The sequence below is a fragment of the Carassius auratus genome, chromosome 32 (genome assembly GCF_003368295.1).
Source record: "Carassius auratus strain Wakin chromosome 32, ASM336829v1, whole genome shotgun sequence".
In the NCBI taxonomy this organism is placed as follows: Eukaryota; Metazoa; Chordata; class Actinopteri; order Cypriniformes; family Cyprinidae; genus Carassius; species Carassius auratus.
Window position 1 is genome coordinate 33,274,120 of NC_039274.1, and position 21,407 is coordinate 33,295,526.

General features: G+C 38.9%; 1 protein-coding gene across 3 annotated transcripts in view; it reads right to left on the bottom strand.

Moving 5' to 3' along the window:
• Positions 1 to 21,407, bottom strand: part of LOC113052229 (insulin receptor substrate 1-B-like) — a 42,076-nt gene that overhangs the window by 16,580 nt on the left and 4,089 nt on the right. For all 3 annotated transcript variants that reach the window (XM_026216619.1, XM_026216616.1, XM_026216617.1), the window contains exon 2: positions 2,783 to 6,121. In XM_026216619.1, coding sequence (XP_026072404.1) covers positions 2,783 to 6,121 — 3,339 coding nt within the window. The remainder of the gene's footprint in view (positions 1 to 2,782; positions 6,122 to 21,407) is intronic.

Below are 21,407 nucleotides of genomic sequence, written 5' to 3' on the forward strand. Positions count from 1 at the left end.
TTCTTTGAATAAATAGATGTGTGTCTAAACGAGTGGAAATGTGTGCAGACGGTGGTGGAAATATAAACTATGATCCAGTTAAGCAAAATCCCCACGAGTAGTACAAAAAGCCACTATTACCCAACAATATCAGAGTAGGGGACCATTACAAAATTGCTGAAGTGTCTCTGTGTTGTATTATGTGGTTATGGGCATTTGTGTGTGGTTTTAAGAGATAAAAAAATTACCTGAGCTTCACTTCACCCATAACTCTCCATTTAGGTAAATGTTGTCTTGTGGTTATAATATGGATGAATGATCTTTCTCACTCTCTCTTGTTAACACACCTCCCTCTGTGTGAGCAGCTGCGCTGGTCTAAATCCACTGCTCTCTACGACAGACTGAGATACACGTGGCACTACCACACAGCAAGAAGAGGAGTCCTGCCAGAGCTTCAAACAGTCTCAGCGTGTGTGTACGAGTATGTAGGTGTGTGTTTGAGAGACTTTAAGATGCATAAATTAAGTGGCTGACTTGCTGATAGCAGGTTATATTCCCTCTCATGCACAAACAAAAAAAAGACTTCTACGTATATTGCATCCTAAGTCAGATACATTATATTTCTCAGGCATTCATCTGCCATTTCTTTCACCCTTAACTTTCTCTCCCACAACTTTCCTTCTATTTCTTCAAATATCGCAACCTCTAACTCATCTCATTCTCTATTTTCTTTCCCTTGACTGCTAGTGGGAGTTTGGATGTGGCCAGTGAGACCCAATCTGGAGTTCAGCCAGGGAAACTGCTTTCATCGTTGTTCCCCGAAAGCACAGAAACCCATAACAAATGAACCCAGAAATGTTCATACCATTTCCTCAACTCCCACCAAACATGAAAACCTGATCTGACTAAGTTCCTCTCCACTATCTCTCACTTTCCCTCTTCCCATCTTTTCTCCATCTGCCATTCGCATACTGCCTGTCTGCATCTCACTTTCTCTCTTTCACTCCCATTGTGCCATCTCTTTCTCACCCTTGTACTTTCTCTCCCTCCTCCTCTCACTTGCTTTAATCTTTTCTCAGATTGAAGGGGGGTGGGGGGCTTCCCATTCTACATTCTCTCCCAAAAATCTGTTTTGTCTCTTCTCTCTTACACTACTCAGACAGAAACGTTTTATTAAAATGCAAGGGAAAAAAACGGTGCAAGGGAGCGATGAGTTCAAGCCTACTGGAGCTGAAACGCACACGCAAGGGCACAGACACACAAACACACACACCGCAGCCAGGGAGGAAAGCCACGAACAAAAGGATCATTTATTACATGCAGAGAAGGGGGGTTTGCGGGTTGAGACCACGTTGGGCCAGCGCAGTGCTGGCCCCTTCTCAACATTCACAGCCAGCTCGCCGCATTCCCCCCCAGTGCCGATGCCATGCTGTCCACTTAATGCAAAAGACTTGCTCAACCACTTAATGCTGCAAAAATAAGCCCATATCTTTCTCTCTTCATTCTCTAGGCTAGTTTTCAATTCAACTCTACACTCTTGTGATAATCTTATCATTTGATTTAAAAGCAGGCTCAAAATCTGGGCCATCAACAATTTAGCAAGAAAATAAGAGAACGATAGTCAAATCAGAGATTTCTACAAACAACCACTTTAAGCTTTCTCTTTTTCCACAAGAGTCACCGTTTTCTTGCATAACATAAACTGAACATGAAGCTTTAGACATATGTGGTTAGCCTGCTCTGTCACTATTTGTATAAAAAGACAATTTATGCAAACTTCCCCATCACTGTATGGCAATCCCAAATCTAGCCACAAACCAATATGTGAATTTAAAAGCATACAGAGGGAACTCAAAAAGACGGTAACTCAAACTGAATGAAAAGACTGTATTTAGCCATTTGCCCTGTCATTGTAACCCTTCTATATACATAACTATTGAGGATGCTTTAATGTTTAAGCTCAAAGATAAACACTGGAAAGTTCTAAAATACATTTAAAACGGTAAATCAAATTTAGGATCCCAGGGAATGAAAGAAGCAGTAGACAAAACCACTGGTTATGAGATTTGTGAAAGGGAACTTTCCATGGGTCTCTGATCAGTATTGTTGGCATTGTAATGCCTGGCAGACAGGTGGCTCTTGTATCTAGAGGCACCAGGTGGATATGAATAAAGAACAAAACCATGGCCTCATAAAGTTTTGTTATGGAACAGACTGTACTCTGTTTCCAGTGCATCATCAGTGTGTTGTTGATTAAAGTGGAACTAAAGCAGAATTAAAAACAGTGTAAAATCAGCCACACAAGAAAACAGGCACAATTCTATCACCTTAATAAGAGCATTAATGGGGTGATAATATATTATAGTTGCACATATGAGATTGCATACCCCTTGCAGAATCTGCAAGATGTATTTAATTAATAAAAAATAAAAGATTAAAATAGCATTTTTCGAAAAGTTTTTTATTATTATTTAAAAAGTAAAAAATGAAAACATTTGTTCACTAAAAACCAAGGAGTGTACTTTTAAACAAGTAGGTTGTGTAAAATTAAAATTTGTTGTATTATTTGTCTTGGGAAAAATATCCTATGAAATATTATGAAGAGCAGTGCTGAATAAAAAATAAGATGGATCTTTTCTGCAAGCAATTTATAAACAGAGGATGCAAAAGGAGTACTTATGCACTCAGTTTTATGAGATACAATATGTTCAGTTTGCTGAAGATATTAATAAAACTTCATTTTCAAACTTCATTCAGGAGTACTTTTTAGACTAAAACTCATTTAGAGATGAGTTGATCTTACCTGTACCATCTTTGCTGCCACCTTGGTGTGTCCGTAACTCCTCTGACTTGTAGAAGTCAATGCTAGCGTACATGTTGAGGTTTGAAGCACTACCACCTGAAACACCAGTTCCTACAGAGCCCCCTGCTGGTCCTCCACCCAGCACAGAGGAAAGGATACGGGCAACAGGTGTGTGGACAGTTGCTTGCCCATCTGTGGCAGTATGGGAGCTTTCCTTGTTAGCCAGGTCCAAGTCTATGTAATTGAGACCCTGTTCCATGGAGGATGTCTGTGAAACAGATAGACTGGGTAGTCCAGGATTGATGTACTGAGATGAGATGTCTGCTGAGCCACTGTTCCCCCAAAGCATAGCCTCAAAACCATGCCGACGGGCTGTAACTTGGGTGTGATCAGGGCAAGAAAGAAGTGAGGAAGGAGCTTGGAACGTTTCAGAGCAGTGGCGTCGACGACCTTGAGGATCTGCTCTGATAACTTTAGCCCCATGATCTGGGTTTGGGATTTTGGCAAGTGGAAAGTCTAGTCCTAGTCCCAAACCTAGGGCTGGAGCTACTGACTCAGGCTGGTCTGGCAAAGTGGCTTTTGGTGATGTACAATTTAATGTGCTGCCTAAGTTCAGGCTAAAGGCCATCTTTGTGTAGTCACCACAGGCTGGGGGTGAGTCTCCTGGATGTGGTACTGATACATGCATGGTTTTTCTATGTCCCATCCCACTCTCTTCATCATCGTAATTTAGAACTGTCGATCTGTGCTCATCATAAGCTTTAGGGGCTGCTGCAGGTGTGACAGGAGGGGTGGGAAATGGTGGAAATCCAAGTGATGTGAGGGAGATGGGTGAAGGGGATGGTGAAACTCCTAGCTCCATATTGACATACTCAGAGGCAGTTGATGGAGGGATAGGGGTTGAGGAGCTATGCGAGAAAGGCAAGAATCCAGTGACACAAGAAATAGGCCTGGGTAAGTTGCGGTGGGTACTGGGTGGAAGAGAAGCATCTTGCCGAAATCCACTGGTTCCATTACCTCCTGCCTTTAGGTTCCTCTCACCCTTGAACTCAATACTGACATACTCCCCAGGGCTCTTAGGCTCAGGAGGAAGGGGTGTCTCACGGACTCTGGGTAAAGTGTTGGCTTTAGAGACATCCACAAACAGACTAACAGGCCTGCCCCTCTGAACAGGATGTCCTTGCTTTACCCTTCCAAACCCTTGCCTTTGCTGCAAGGATCCTTGCTCAACATCCTTTGCAGTAGTACTTGTTGCTGCTCCTCCTGTTATTTTGACAGTCTTTTCTTCACCTTCACCTAGGCTCTCACTGCTAGCAGAACTGGAGGAGTATGAGGATGATGAGAGGGACAGATGTCGGCCAACAGGGGGTTCCTGATGCTTAGCCTTGCTATTAATAAGCCCCCTTCCTCCACCCAGACCTCTATCACCATTAACCAAATGCTTCCCTCTTCCTGGCCCTTCCCCAAAGTGTGTTGAAGAATTATGTTTGTAGGAGCGGGGTAGAGAATAGTAGGAATATACCATCTTAGGTGGAGGCTGCTGAGAATGCAGATCAGATGGAGTGTGGTGCTCAGCTGGTGGCGGAGTACTACTGGCAGAGCGGGCGCTGATAGGTGACATATTCATGTAGTCACTGCCAGTTCGGCTATCAGCACTGCTGCTGCCAATCCAGACAGTAGGGACCCCTCGTTGGTCTGGTGAACAGCTACTATTGGGAGACATCATCATATAGCCATCTGTGCCAGAAGGTGGTGGACGGATCTGCCGTGGGGGTGAAATGCTATTATTGGGGGTCATGGCCATGTAATCATCAGCAGATTTTGAGTCTGGATCTGAAATTGTTACTGAGAGGGAATGAAAAAGGGATACTGGGGGAGCTGTAACTCCTGGCAACATGGACATGTAGCCATTATCCATTGCTCCATTAGCTACTCCAATGACATAAGGGACACCTGTTTCACCACTACCAGCATCACCTTTAGGCTCCGCAGCTACTTCCAAGTAGCCTGTTGCTCTTGCTGCTGCTCCAGAATCCTGCTTTGATTGAAAGGATTCTCGGCTGGTGATTGTGTGAGTCATAATTGCATAGTCATCCTCTTCAACAGCTTCTTCACCAGCTCTACGGTGTGGTGCATGTCTCTCTAAGGCCATGGGTGGCAGGGAGGCCCGCTTGCTCATTATCCTGCCCTCCGCTTCACCTTCTCTGCTAGAGGAGCGCCTCAGAACTCTCCTGGTTTGGGGTAATGCATTTTGGCCTGGCTGAGGTTTGGATGCTCCTCTCTGACCCATTAGGATGTAGTTGGATGCTACATCCCCAACAGAATGCCCACCTGAGCTGCCAGCAGACTCTGCCTGCATTGTTGGGGTTAGCAGTGAATGCTCTCCAGGGCTGGAACCATATTCATCTGAGGAACCATAGTCACTAAGAGAACCAGAGACAGAGGGCTGTCGGGGAGGCATTCGACTGTACATGCTACCATTACCAATCCCACCACTGCTGCTTGTCCCAGTTCCTATTGCACAAAACTCAGATCCAGAAGGTAGGCTTGGTGCAGTTGAAGGAGCAGGGGTTGAGATGGATCTCATTAGTGCATGCTGTGCTTTGACCGGGGTTGGTGCACGAACGGATGTTGATCTTAGTATAGGGGTATTAGAACATGACCCATTAGTCGTGGGATTCGAAAATGTTGCATTCCCTCCAGTTGTTGCACCACCTCCATCATCAACTTTTCCCCCATCATTGGATGTTTGAGTTCTGGGAAAACTGTAGCGAGAAGTTGGAGAAGTGCTATTACATCCTCCGGTAGTCCCAGGTGGTTCGGTCCGTGGACGTCTTGTGAATCCAACCTGACTGGGTGGAGGATTGGGATGATGGCGTCGAGATGGAACACTAATTGGATTTGATGAAGTGGTGCCACCTCCCGCTCCGGCGGCAGCTGACTGAGACTTGCTACGTTGGCGAAACTCCTCACTCAGAGCCTTCATGGCTTCCAGCAGAGTCTCATGCATATTCTGTGCTACCACAGAGTCTTCCACTTGCATCCAAAACTCTCCAGGGCCAGTTACTGCAGAGCGACCCACCTCCACGAAGAAGAAGTTTTCAGAATGACCACAACGCCTCACATTCATCAGCTGGAGCACAACAGCAGCTGCATCAGAGTTCAACTTGACAAAGTTGACTGTCTTTTCAGTCAGGCAGAGCCGGTAGATGCCAACTAGGTTCTTGGCTTGGCCCAGACCTTTAGGCCAAACTTTTACTTGCCAGACTTCCTTGAAGGCAGGACCAGGGGATGGTAATCCATAGTCTCCCCCATTCGCACTATCACAGAGTGCTTTACCTACAGAGAGGAAAAAAAAAGTCAGTTTAACCATACACCACAAGGTAAATTTAAAGATCCATCATACAAACCCGAAAGTAAGCACATCTTAAAGGAATAATTTTTCCAAAAATGAAAATTCTGCTATTAATTAAGCATCCTCATGTCATTCCAAAGCCCGTTAGACCTTTGTTCATCTTCGGAACACAAATTAATATACAACAATACAATAAAACACAACTTCAAATGAACACTTAGTACTCATATAAGATGCACCATGAATTAACAGTCAATAATGCAGTGTATGCAATGTGTCCCATAGAGTAAAAAAAAAATTAACAAACTCAGAGACAGATAAATAATAATGAGCTGCAAAAGATGTCTTAAAAGTCTTAATCTAGTTCCACTAAATTTCTTTAGAAAAAACTTGACTTTGAGGCCATTAGTTTGGCTACTTCTCACTGAGAAAGCATCCCATCTTCAATTCATCAACTCTCCTCTCTGCAGCCTATATTCATCCACATTAGGTGTTCACTGTTAGTAAAGGCTTTCTTTCTCTCACTCTCTATTTAAAAAATTCTTCCTATTAGTACAATTGCTGGCAAACTTCTACAACCAACAGTTCTGTGAAAACACACCAGATGCTCATAATAATCTAGGAACTTGTTCTTTAAGTCTATTTTGTGGGGAAGTCATATGAGTTTGACTACTAACCCTAAGGTTGTGTGTTCAAGTCTCGGGCCAGCAATACCACGACTGATAATAAATGGCTGCCCACTGCTCCGGGTGTGTATTCGTGGTGTGTGTGTGTGTTCACTGCTCTGTGTGTGTGCACTTTGGATGGGTTAAATGCAGAGCACGAATTCTGAGTATGGGTCACCATACTTGGCTGTATGTCACTTCACTTCACTTAACCTCCAAAACCTGTTTGTCGGAATCATTACTCTCTGGACTTTGCATAAAATTTGCCTGGCTATAGTTTGGATAAATGTACCAACTGCATCAACACACCACTATAATCTGGAAATAATGGAGCGAGATGAACTTCTCATTACTATACTATGCAAAAAGCATAACCAATACTATCTAATTCATATTTATGTGTTTATGGCACTAAATATAGTCAGTTTGTTAGTGTCCCAGCAAATAAGAGCATGTTAGAAAATGTAAAGTGTTCTTGAGGGCTTGTACATATAGCTTGGAAAAACACTAAATACACACAAAAAAACACATAATTGAACACAGTCTCTTGCTGTGAATCTGAGCATCACAATGCTTCCAACACAAATGAGAGAATTACAACCATATGCAAAATTGTGTGTATTCTGTCTTCCGCTCTTTCACTTAAACGGAAGAGCAGCTTCCTTCAAAGGTTGTTTGCCCCACTCTATGTGTGTGTGATTTTATGTGATGTGGACCTCCCCTGGATGCTTGTGTGAACTTAAGTGATGCTGGTAGCCTGCATTAGATGAGTCATAGACAAGCCACACATGACTTTTTAATGATTATACATACAAGATTCTCTCTTTGCCAGTCCTACACTCTTGAACAATGCTTTCAGTCTCAGACACATCCAGTTGACATATTTAAAAAGCAAGAAATTGAGAGCGATGAAGAGCTATAGTTACTGAAATGTAAATATTTTTGACTTTTGACTTATCTAGGTGGTTGCTAAGTCATTTGTAGATGGTTACATGTTAGACAATATCAAAAGAGCTCACCTGCAAGTCTCTATGATATTACTAGATATGGCTTGGGTCTCTTCTTCAATGCATGGCACTGTCTTGACATCAACCCATGCTAAAAAGCTTACCCTCGTTCTTTCAAAGACTCCTTTTAACAGCATGCTTGGTGTTCATAAGATCACTTGCTTCACATTTTGCAGAAGCACCCCCCACTTTTTGGGGAAGTCGTGGCCTAATGGTTAGAGGGTTGAAGGGTTGTGGGTTGGAGGGTTGTGGGTTCTAGTCTCGGGCCGGACGGAATTGTGGGTGGGGGTAGTGCATGAACAGCTCTCTCTCCACCTTCAATACCACGACTTAGGTGCCCTTGAGCAAGGCATCGAACCCCCAACTGCTCCCCAGGCGCTGCAGCATAAATGGCTGCCCACTGCTCCGGGTATGTGCTCACAGTGTGTGTGTGTGTGTTCACTGCTCTGTGTGTGTGCATTTCGGATGGGTTAAATGCAGAGCACAAATTCTGAGTATGGGTCACCATACTTGGCTGAATGTCCCTTCACTCACTCACTCACTTGAGGCTGGCAGTGGTCCATGTACCTTTGATCTCTTGAACATAACATGCCATCCTCGTTTTGATATTTTGATAAATAAATCACATCTGAACACGACCCACATTTTAACAGCAATGATCTCATGAGAACAAAATTTCACAGTACATCTGCAATTAGGAGGGCCATGCTAAACACTAGCGTGATATCTCCAAAAAACATAGCAGCATGGTCATACATAATTGAGCATTTACTAAAGACTTCATGAGAAGAGAGATGTGTTTATGGAAAGACTGAAAATAGCTAATACGATTAATGCATCTGTATATCAAATCCCTTTCATTCAGTTTAATTTGCAGAGAAAACTTTAAGTAATTTGTTGAGCTTATGAAAAGTGTTAACACAATGGGACTGTGGTGCTTTGAAAACTGTTCTTTCTATTTGACACTTAGCTCAACCAATGGTGTGAATTTGGTATGGGAATTTTTTAAAGCATAAAATCAATAATTTTATAAATATGTACAATGGTCAAACACAGACCAACGAAGCTAAATATTCAAAGCACCTGCAAACCTCACGCACACTACCTTGCTCACACACAAAGGGAGGCAAGGCAAATATTCATTTTAATCTAATTACACTGCCCTTGGTTTCCCTCTGATTTTGCATGTCTGGGTCATCTACCTCAGCTCTAGATCAGATTAAATACGCCCATTAAATATGATCAGATTAATTATCCCCCTGTCCTGGTGTATCTCTCCTGCTATGGCAGTATTTCCTACACAAATAAACAGATAACCATTCGAAAGTTTGTTGGCTTATTAATAGTAAGGATGTTAGTTAATTGTTAAGTTTAGGTATGGGGTAGGATTAAGGGATCTAAAATAAAGAACAAGGCATTAACATGTGCTTTATAAGTACTCATACACAGCCACTATGCCAGTAATATGCATGCTAATAAGCAACAAGATAATAGTGAGTATGGTCCTTAAAATGAAGTGTTACTAAATAAAGTATTACCAGATTTATTTATTCTTTTTTTTTACTTTTTGAAATAAATCAGTTATGCTCATCAAAACTGTATTTATTTGAGCATACAGTAAAATACAGAAAACCAGTTATATTGTGAAATATTACAGTTTTCAATAAAAAAATACAAAACTTAAAGGGGTCATATGACTAAAACATAAAAATACAAATAATTTTCCACATACTGTAAAATGCTTTGCCTTTCTGAAGCATTTATTTTTTTACAAAGCTCATGATTCTGAAAAGCGAGGTGTGCTCTGATTGGCCAGCTTTCCAGTGCGTTGTGATTGGCCAAATACCTCAAGTGTGCGATGGAAATGTTATGCCCCTTGCCATACTGTGATGCCGTGTCCCAGCCAGCGCGAAAAAAAAAAAAGAAGAAAACCTTGCAAACGAGGCATTGGTAGCATGCAGTGGGCACATAATTACGGATTATAATGACTTATACTGTCTTTTTATGCGGTGTGTTGCATGAGTGTAAACATAAAATCATGTCTGCATTTGTGATCGGAGAAACAACAAACGACAAGCACAACTCAACATTGCTCAAAATTCACGTTGGAATCATCAGTGGCAAATCATTTAAATATGAAAACATACTTACAGACTGTGAGTCTGCATTATTTGTCAGAACACCGGCATTGTAGGCTACTCTCCCAGGAAACAGTCCTCGGCCTTCGTAAAATGCACAGCACATATCTGAATATTTGGTTTGAACTGTTCTGGAACAGTGTTGTAAATACAACTTAACCACTGATTTCTAGTCGTATCCTGTTTTGGAAGACCAAACAAAGTAGTTTCACTTTCACAACGAAACACATAGCGTCTCCACAACAAGGGGGCAGCAACAATATGACAGCGAGAATCAAAGTTATGCATTCTTTCTATACGTGAACATTTGGGCAGTGTTAAGCAAATCTTCCCACATCATGACGTAGACATGTGGGGGCGTGTTTAAACAAGGCATTTTAGGAGCGTGTGGACAAGTCTCAACTTTTATAAAGCATATCTCTTTGGGTTTAAGACTTTAGTCATTGCAGCTTTAGGGATCTTATCTTTTCCCAAACAGCTTGTAGTATCATATGACCCCTTTAAAGTAAAACAAGAAATATTTCTTATTATATTATATTATATTTATATATATATATAAACACTATATATTAGTGGTTAAAATTGCTCAAATATAAACAGTTTTCAAGACTTATTGGTATCATAACATCTAGTCCTATCACAGATTAACTTGCACTATCATGTGGAATGTGTATGCCTGCTATTGTTTAATATACATTACCTATCTACTTTCAGGTGTTTAGACATAGACAAACAGTCCCAAATGGATACTGACACACTGAGAATTGTTCAGCACACACACCGACACTAAGAAAGTAGGTCACAAATAACAATGCAGTAAAGTCTGGCAAGGTCACTGCAGCTGTGGTACAGTGTATGGCACAAACCAAACCAACAAAATGACCTTAAAATCAGCTACAGGCCATATCCAGATCTAATCAATCAATTAATAATAAAAAACGTCTAATCTTGATTTGTCTGCAACCATAAACCACATTTAATCCAATGTTGTGCTTCGTCTGAGCTTAAGTCTGCCGTCATCACACTCACTCAGCGTATTAGAGGAGAACAGCATAGCTGCGCTGGCGGTATGCGTGTTACCATACACCAGCAGAGGGACAGGATGGGGCGGGGGGGGATTTAAGGTGAACAGGCACTGTTACATAAGCGTTGTTTTGAAGTGTAGCGCAGCACAAATCGTAGCTGTTTGTAAATAAATAACCACATGTTGACGGAAAATTCAAATACTGAACATGCAACCTAAAAATCGAAATGAACCGGTTTTAGTCAAGTGAAATATATTATTTATTATGACTGCATCAACTTGAATACATTATACTACCCAAATGAAAGTGGTTTTGACTCTGGATATACTCCTGTTTTAACAGCTAACTGCTTAAACTGAGTGTGACAGCCATTAACACGAACAATCACTTCAACAAAAGAGCAATTCAACTGAGATTTGTGTGCATGTGAGCACATAAGGGTTTTAAAATAAAGGCTAATTGCTCTATTTAGGGCCAAAGTTCAGTCCTGATCTTTCTCTCTCCTGGTGCTTTGAAAGATAAGCAGAATGCAGCAGAGTAAAGAAACAGCTGTGTGTATTAGAGCCACACACAGCCAAACGTCCCTGTCTGTCTCACATGTCCGCCTAATAATCCCTTTTCCCTCAGCAAATAGAAGTATTCACAAATAACCTCTAAAAACAAATTTCAAGGTGACATTTAAGTTATGGTATTAGATGTGAAACACTTTAGGTTATTAAAGGTATATACATACATCTAACTCAAACAAGCTTTGGTGTAAGTTCAAACAGCTGTTGTGGTTTTAAGTTACTTCAGTACCCATTCTATTTGTAGACAACTCTTACTTGCAAATTGACACAAAAAACTCCTAGAGTGTCGATGGTGAGATAGTTGGTCAATTCTTGAAATCATTTTGTTTGTGCTAATATTATGCAACATTCACCAAAGGGAATACTGATGACTTCCTGCAAAACTATTTGCCATTTACAAAACCATCAAATAGAGCTAAAACATCTATTCCAAGTTTCCAACCAGCAATTACACACACATTGTGTACACATTATTGAACACAGAATGCATTGTATACGTTCTTTGCAAGTCTTATACTAATCAAAAGCACAAAGGTAGATTATTCCATCTCAAGGGCTTATGGGTCACAAAGCAAAACAGCAGATGCAACAATATCAAGCATGGCAACTGCACAGGCAGTCATAAATATTCAACACAAATTCCACAAAATAGACAATGCTATGCAGTTCTGTTGTTCACACGTTAGAAATTAACTTATCTTTATCTTGGATGGCATGAGGGTGAGAACATTTTCATAATTTTTTTTACTTTTGGGTGAACATTCCTTCACAAATGTATACATAATAAATATACAATGATATATTACATAAGAAAATATTTTAACAAGACATGATTTGCTGTGATCATGCTGCTAAGTGGCAATATTGATGAGAAAGGGTGGTGATTATTCTGCACCAAATGTCTTAGTGAGGACTAAGTGATCTTGATCAACCTGAGAAGACTCAACACACAAGCTTAACACAAAACCTTTCAAATAGTTTATCTAATTTTTCCACAAGGAATGCACAAGTGTCCCCTACTCACAAACACACTATCTTTTTTTAGCTACTTTCACACATGTTTTCTGTTATCACTGCACACACACAGATGCTGGCACTGCAATTTTAAGCTGGTCAGCATTATCATGAAGTTTCCAGATCTGCTTGTGATTTTTGGTTTCAGTGCCATACGGAAGCATATTAGTGGTTCTCACTCTGCCAAACCAGATTTGGAGTGATGAAAGATGTAACAACCGAGAGGAAGAGTCTGCTGTCCACAGCCAGTAGCTGATACTGACCAATGAACATGCGTGCACACACATACACACACTTACCAGATACAATTCTTGCATATACTGTAAAACATCCAACCTCAATTTTGTCAGACAAACTCTATTTTGAAGGTTAGCTGAACTACAAAATGTCGAAAAATTTGACATTGCATAAGAACTTAAAGTTAACTTTAAGCAAATTTAGTATGAGCTACTTAATAAATAGCAAAATGAAAATGTACAATGTCAAGTTTGTAGGTGAGGGTCAAACTAACAGGAGCATTTTTTGTTTTTATTTTCTAATAAAACACAAGCATGTCACTTTGTTTTCAAATGCATTAAACAGAATTTCAGCTCGTTAGAATTTCAAGTAGAACTGAAAAACAATGGCTTTTCAAAGAAGTTTCAAACAGGTGACTCAAGTTATGGGTTGAGTCAATTTATGTTCCCTTGGGCCACTCAAACAAACAGACTGCAGAAATCACAGACTTCACATCACTTTTCATGTCATTTTATATATATATAAGTGCTGCTGAGAAATATGCATTCCATAATGAGGGAACATCTTCCACAGGTGAGAGATATCAAAAAGCAGGTTTAGTAGTACATTATTATATATTATGTTAAATTTTAACTGTAAAAATCATTATATAACATAATTTGGTAACTTAACTCGTACTGTACATGGAGAAGCAACTGCTATTATTAATACATATAAATCAGTGATCAGTATAGTTTTTGTAAGAGAGGTTTTTGGTCCGAATCTACTCTGTAGTTCAATGGAGATTGAGAACGACTGCAAAGGCCATTCAGAAAAACAATAAAAATAATAAATTCTAGTGGAGTTAAATACATTTCTGCTGCGAGATGTTTCATAAAGTGGTGAGAACAAATCTGGTCATGGTAAGAGATAGTGACTGTAAAGTGCCACTCTCTTGTTTGGTACACTGTGAACTGTGTCTAGCACACTACCATTTAGAGATAAAACAACCTTAAAAACAAGCTATTTTGACTCAAAACAAGCTATATAAATAAGAAGCTGATTTCCACGAAAGCACTGCTTTGTTGGTTAAGCCACGAGAACTACAGTCATTTCCCAGAAGTCTTTTCAGTCTAAGTGGTGCTTCAGCGGTTGAGTGATTGCCACCATACTACTCACACTATTGACCATACATTCTCTTTAGGCTAGCAGTCTAGAATATTTATTAAATATCGCTCTGGTCCTGAACAAGTGAACCCAACAACCTTTCTCTGACTCACAGTCCTCAGAGATCATTCATAAAAGAAAACAATAGACATTGTGAGCAATCCTTTTCACAAAGGAACTTATTCAATCAAGAAGCAATAAAATGAAGTCAACTTTTTTGGTACAAAGCATGTTTGAGGGTGTGTATAATGCGAGAAAACAGGTTGAAATAGCTTAAAGGGTTAGTCCACCCAAAAATGAAAATCAGGCTGCATTTGACTCAGGCATCCTAGGTGTATATAACTTTCTTCTTTCAGATTAATCCAATCCAGAGTTATATTACAAATTGACTTTGATCTTTCAAGCTCTATCGTTGCAGTCAGCGGGTGTCGCATTGCTTCAGTCCAAAAGAAGTGAGATAAAAAGCACCCTTCCATAAAAAAAGTGTCTCACACAGCTCCTAGGGGTGAACAAAGTCCCCTGTAGCAACTTGATGAATTTTTGTAAGAAAAATATCCATATTCAAAATGTAATAATCACTTTAATCTGAGGTCAGGCTCATCCGCCGTTGAGTCTCATGAAAACCAACCTTTGTTTAGAGGATCAGAAGAAACTACGTTTTCTTACTTTAGCAAAGGAAAACCAGTCTCCCCTTGGCTTACATTAAAAATACTCCGACATTCTTTTCTACAAGTCCTCGTTTTGTACTTCTAATTAGTGAACACAAGCTAGATTCAAGCGATGATTACATTTTGATTAGTACATGTATTTGAATGTATACATATAAAATAATGTGAATATGAATTAATATTAACACATATTAAATATGTATCAATGTGTAACTTCAAAACAGTTTATCTATTTAGCAGACATGGTATCCAAAGCAACTTAATGATCAGGAGCAAGCTGTTGCTGGTCTAGTCCTGTGAATTGCTTTATATACACTGAGGAGCCTAATGGATATTTTTGTCACAGACTTTCATTTCAGGATCTGGTCATGTTTAAACAGCACTTAAGGACAAGCTATGTTGTAAAACAGGGTTCATGGGGGTCAAACAGTAGTTAGCAATTCTGTGATCTGCTTCATTTCATCAGATTTAGCAGTTCAAATAGAACAAGCTTTCACATCCTTTGGCAGTGTCTGTGTTTGCACGCGAGTGTTTGTATGTGTGTGTCCAAAATCTCACAAAGACACCATATTAAGGAGATGAGTTAGGCTTAGGAAAGTTTAACCTTTGAGTGTCAGCCATGAGCCAGACTGGCATCATAGGCACATACAGAACAAATACACACAGACTAATGCACAAACACAATGTGTTGTACTTGAGACAGCAGTGGCAATGTAGTGAGGTGCTGTAAAGTACAAAAAAGGTCACAAAGGTTATTTTATGTTTCAATATAAACATTTGGTCAGAATAGGCTTCATGCATGACTTGACTTCATCTTTGTAATTGACAACAAAGATATTAATAGATTTAATTTAATAAAATGCCTTTTTATTGAACAGAAAGTAGTATTTTATCTCAAAATAGCAGACACCTTAAATAATAAAGTGTGTATCACCTGCAAGCAATACCCATATGTTTCCAGTGGTGAGAAAACCATTTCCTCAAACCTAATTTCTTCCTCCTTTTTGCAGCTGCACAAATACAGAACATGGAATATCTGCTCACAGTGCTGAGGCTGTTTGCTATTTGTTCAATTGAATTTGGCATCAGAAATCCACACAACACATGCAGGTGAGATTCCCATGACCCACTTTATTCACATACAGTATACACTACCTTTTAAAGGTTTTGATGTTGGTAAGATTTGTTAATGTTTATGAAAATGTTTTATTTGATAAAAAGTATATTAATATATTTTATAATGCGTTTTTTTCCTGTGATAGAAAAGCTGAAGGTACAGCAATTACTCAAGTCTTCATTGTCACATGTGCCTTCAGAAAACATTCTAATATGCTGATTTAATGCTCAATAAACATTCCTTATTATTATGAATATTAACGCTGAAAACAGTTGTGCTGCTTTTTATTTTTGTGAAAACCCAAAAAAAAAATGTAGGACTATGATAAATAAATAAAAAACAGCATTTTATTTATTTTTTAACATACATCTTTTGTAACATTATAATTGTCTTTACTCACACTTTGGATCAAATTAATGAGTAAAACTTGCTGAATAAACTAAATATTAATGTATTTTTTGAACCCCAAACCTTTGAAGTGTAATGTAGCCCATCTAATAAACAGTCCATTAAAGATTTCCTTTACATGAAAATAGTTAACACTAACTATGTGTGCATGTGCTTGAATGTTTCATTAAGCCCAGCCCCTAAACCAGATTGTTCATCATTGTTTCCACAGCTGAAGCTTTTAATGATTGTGTTCTCTGTGTTCAGTAAGTGGTTAGTAATATACAGATAAAATAGACAGCTGCAAGTCCAAAACCTTAGTCAAAGGGAAAATATTCAACTATTTGCATCACTTAACTCCTTAGCCTTGTTCATAGTGCAAATTCTTGTTCTTGTCAGTATGAGGTTATGATTACTAGTTAAATCTCAGTTGTTGTATGTAAACATCAAAGCACAGATCCACATTTTAAAAGCCTAATTATATTTTATAAATACAATTTGTATTGCCTACGTCAAGTAATGTCGATATGTAGATTACTGATGCATGCATGAGAATGAATGAAAGAACACAGGAGAAAAGATCAGTGTGAAAGAAAATAAATGTTTAAAGGAATAAGTCAAACCCAAGACTCAATGAATAGCAAATGAATGAATCAAAGCGGATGAAGGCAGCAACTGAAATTTCATCCCCAGCGTAATTTGAAAAGCCGCTGGACAGATTCTCAATTATCATGGCTAGTAATGCCTGTAAAGAATATGGACAGGGAGCATTAAGATGTTTATTAAGATAAACGCATTAAGATGTGTAAAGTTGATTTGAACAACATTCCCATTCATCTCACAGTTGTCCGGCCCATCAACATGTTAAACTCAGCAGAAAGCAGCAATGGAGGTAAGACAGATGTCAAAATATTTAACCAGCCCATCAGTCGACTGGTTTGTTTAGCCTATTTTCCAGTTAGGGGTGTTCTGGGTGACAGCTAGAAGGGTCATCTCTAGCCTGACCCTCACATTTTCTTAAGATGTTATCTCCTTTAAAGGGGGGTGAAATGCTCGTTTTCACTCAATATCCTGTTAATCTTGAGTACCTATAGAGTAGTACTGCATCCTTCATAACTCCAAAAAGTCTTTAGTTTTATTATATTCATAAGAGAAAGATAGTCTGCACCGATTTTTCCCGGAAAAACACGACCGGCTGGAGGCGTGAGCTAAAGAATCACGAGCGCGAATAGGCTTTTGCGTTGAGAGCGTTTGGAAGCTGTGACATTACCGTGAGGAAAAAAACATCAAAAACAAACCATGGCTAACAGTCAGATTCAGCCGTTTATTTATGATCCAGAATCAGATCCCGAGGCTGAAACTGAACGAGAGCAGCAGCAGATACGACTTGCTCCGAGCAGGGCTCGAACCCGGGTCTCCGATGGGAGGCGGACGCACTAACAAGGAGGCAGAGATATTTTAAGCAGTTTTACTCACCGCCAGCGGGTCCAACACACGATCGTGACCCTTTTTCGTTGGGATTGCATCATCCTTAAGAAATAACCGATACACAAATCCGTCATCAAACTGGGCTTTGTTTGTAAAACAAGCATCTTCGAAATGCAGGGAACAAACACAAACACTTGCACAACTCTGTTGATGCTCTGTAAAATAAACTCCATCCACTGGTCCCTTAATGCTGTTTCTCTTTTGGTAATCTGTGTAGGGTTGTCTTGCCCATGGCAACCAAAACACTCCTTTTGTGACATTTCGCGACGCTCTCGCTCTGATCAGTGAATGTCTGTTGTGCTCTCAGTGCTCTGCTATACGGGAGCGCGCACTCTTCTGGCAGACGTGCCCTAGGACCCATATAAGGAAATTCCGCTCCATTTAACGTCACACAGAGCCATACTCGAAAAAAAACTTTCCGAAACTTGTGACAAACCGAGTATTTTTGGAACAGAAATACTCCTTCAAACGTACAACTTAGTTTTTGAAACTTTGTCCATGTTTAGCATGGGAATCCAACTCTTTAACAGTGTAAAAAACTCAGTATGCATGAAATAGCATTTCACCCCCCCCCCCTTTAATATCCAGTAAACACCATAAAGTGACTTAATACACACACACACACACACATTATGTAAATTCAAAGAGTCTTTGCATTGCATTCAGAGTAAAACAAATGAAATTCAACCCTTTGGTTGCAAATAAATCCTTTTCAGAATCTGCATATGTCGTTGGCACTGATAGCCTGGTGGTTAGTGTGTCAACATGTAGTGCAACTGTGTTCATGGTGACCTGAGATTGATTCCCACCTGCTCCCCTCTCTCCACTCAATGCTTTCCTGTCTGCTCTGTACTGTCCTCTCCAATTAAATGCATAAAAAGCCCGTAAATTAATAATCTACATATGTATCTGTGCATATAGTTGGTTCATTCATTGTGTAATGCAGTAATAGCTGCTTGGACTCTTGATATTGGATTGTAAGGGTTGCCTCACATGTTGGGTTCGTTAATGGTACAGTATCTCCCAGACCCAAGGAACATGCAGTGCTGTGTAATTGCTGTAGGAGTCACGGTCACTGCTCTTTTTGTATGTTTACTCTTTCCAAGTGTACCTGCTTTCACCAGTACAGTTCATTCTAAGAGTGAGGGGTTATATAATGTTCACTATCTTTTTCAAATTCACATTATGTAAAGAAATCGTCCATGTGATTTAATTAGCAACTTTTAGAAAACATTACTAGAGATGATTTAGTTGTGTTTTATCGCAAAAGCAGAATAATGCAGATAATTTGTCAATAGGGGCCAATATAAATTAACAAAGAAAGTTTTGCAGTAGTATTAAACTGCAACAAAGAAACATGGTAAAATATGTATGTTTGTCATTTATGTATTTGCAAAGTAAATTTGGTAGTTCTGTAACCAGTGGGTGTGGGGGGACAATGAGCCCTTTAATTAAATGGGTCCCCTTTAATTATTTTGAGGGATTCTTTTACGGTTTAGAAAATCAAGATTTCTCATTGGTTATTTCAATATAGTGAAAACAAAATAATCATTCAAACTGAGAATAAATTATATAAAGACAGCGAACAAAGAACACTGAAGCCATGCATGACTTCAGTCCAGTATGAGTTCACTTTCGCTTCAACTCCAGTTAACTGAACTAAATCTCAGCAGACTGAAAGTAAATAATTCACTGAATAATTCAAACACTATCTGTAATACTGTCCTAAACACTGAGCTATTGTAAATATTATTTAACAGATATAAATGGAAGTAGATAAACATGCACTGCCTTGACAGAAAGATTGGGGAAAATGTTACTGAGGGATCTCGCAGGATAAATTAAAATGCAAGTTGAGCTCTAGTGAGAAGACATGATAAATTAAAAAATTAAAAACCTAATAAATATATAGATAAATAAATCAATAAAATAACAGGAAAATAAATGAAGTTATAAATGACATGAATAAAAACAACTGAAGTGCATTTATAATAAAATGTAACCCTGAATTATTTTTTTTAATTACTTTTCTCCTTAATGTATTTTTCCTTTATGTATTACAGTATTTTATGTATTTATTTACTTTTATTTTTATTCTTCTTCTTTATACCTTCATATATTTTTATATTTATTTAATAGTGTATTTAAGTTTTTATTCATGCATTCATTCATTTTGCATATATATTTTTAATTCCCACATGTATTTATTTCCAGATTTATTTATTCCTTTATTTCTTGTTACTTTTCCGTGTGCATTGCAACATGGAAATGAGGGAGTCCTTGTGGAGCTCCGCTGAATCATTGGTTGAGAAAGTTGCAAAATACTTTTTCACAGATTCACATTATTATGTTCAATTATTTTATAGCGACTGAATTCAGCTACTTATCCTGTAAAGTCTGTCATTAAGCCAACCATCAATGTCGTCGATGAGTTTCTAGGTTGATGACGCCTCTAGACACACTTGGTGGAGATTTCGAAGTTGTGTTCATTTTGTAATCACAAAAAAAGATATACTGTAAATTTAGATATGATTTGAAAATATACTGTCAAATCATATCTAAATATTGTTCAATATACCCAATACGAAAATGAACACTTTACATTTGGTTTTGTGACTGTAAGACATTGTAAAATGTTAACTGCAAATGCTATTGAAATTACAAACATGTATGCCAATGTCGTATTTAACTTTCGTATATAGACGTCATCTTCCTGTAGGCTGCGTTTCCAATACTTCACAGTTCACACTCCTGTTCAGTCAGCGGCAGTAAATGAACCATTTAAGATGGTTTGCCAACTGCCATAAAACATCTAAAGAAAAGAAGGCCGTGTTTTCAAAATGCATTGTGAGCCAAAGTAGACCATGAAGACATTTGGTGCAACAGGTTTACAATTTAATTTAGGCTCATAACGCTTTTGGGATTTTCTCTGTGATTACTAAATGAACTATAAAAATGAAGACTATAAACCTCCACCAGGGCTTATCTATGGTCTAGAGGCATCATCAACCAAGAAACTCATCAACGCCATTGATAGTTGCGGGCTTAAAGGGTTAAAATATTAAAATTATGTAATTAATGACACCCTCATGTTGTTCCAAACCCGTAAGACCTCCGTTTATCTTTGGAACACAGTTCAAGATATTTTAGATTTAGTCCGAGAGCTCTCAGTCCCTCCATTGTGTGCACGGTATACTGTCCATGTCCAGAAAGGTAAGAAAAACATCATCAAAGAAACGTTAGTCCATGTGACATCAGAGTGACAGTTAGAATTTTTTTAAGCATCAAAAATACATTTTGGTCCAAAAATAGCAAAAACTACGACTTTATTCAGCATTGTCTTCTCTTCCGTGTCTGTTGTGAGAGAGTTCAAAACAAAGCAGTTTGTGATATCCGGTTCGCGAACAAATCATTCAATGTAACCGGATCTTTTTGAACCAGTTCACCAAATCGAACTGAATCGTTTTAAACGGTTCGCGTCTCCAATACGCATTAATCCACAAATGACTTAAGCTGTTAACTTTTTTAATGTGGCTGACACTCCCTCTGAGTTCAAACAAACCAATATCCCGGTGTAATTCATTTACTCAAACAGTACACTAGGGCTGAAACGATTCCTCGAGTAACTTGATTACAAAAAATGATTGAGGCAAATTCCTCTGCCTCAAAGCCTCTTTTAATTTATTTTAAATCTCACGTCAGGTTCTTTCGCAATGATTTTTTTAATGTGACACAACTTGTTTACGTCACCCACAAAGCGGAAGGAGACACAAGCGCTGTGTCCGAAATCTCATACTGCAAGGAGTCAG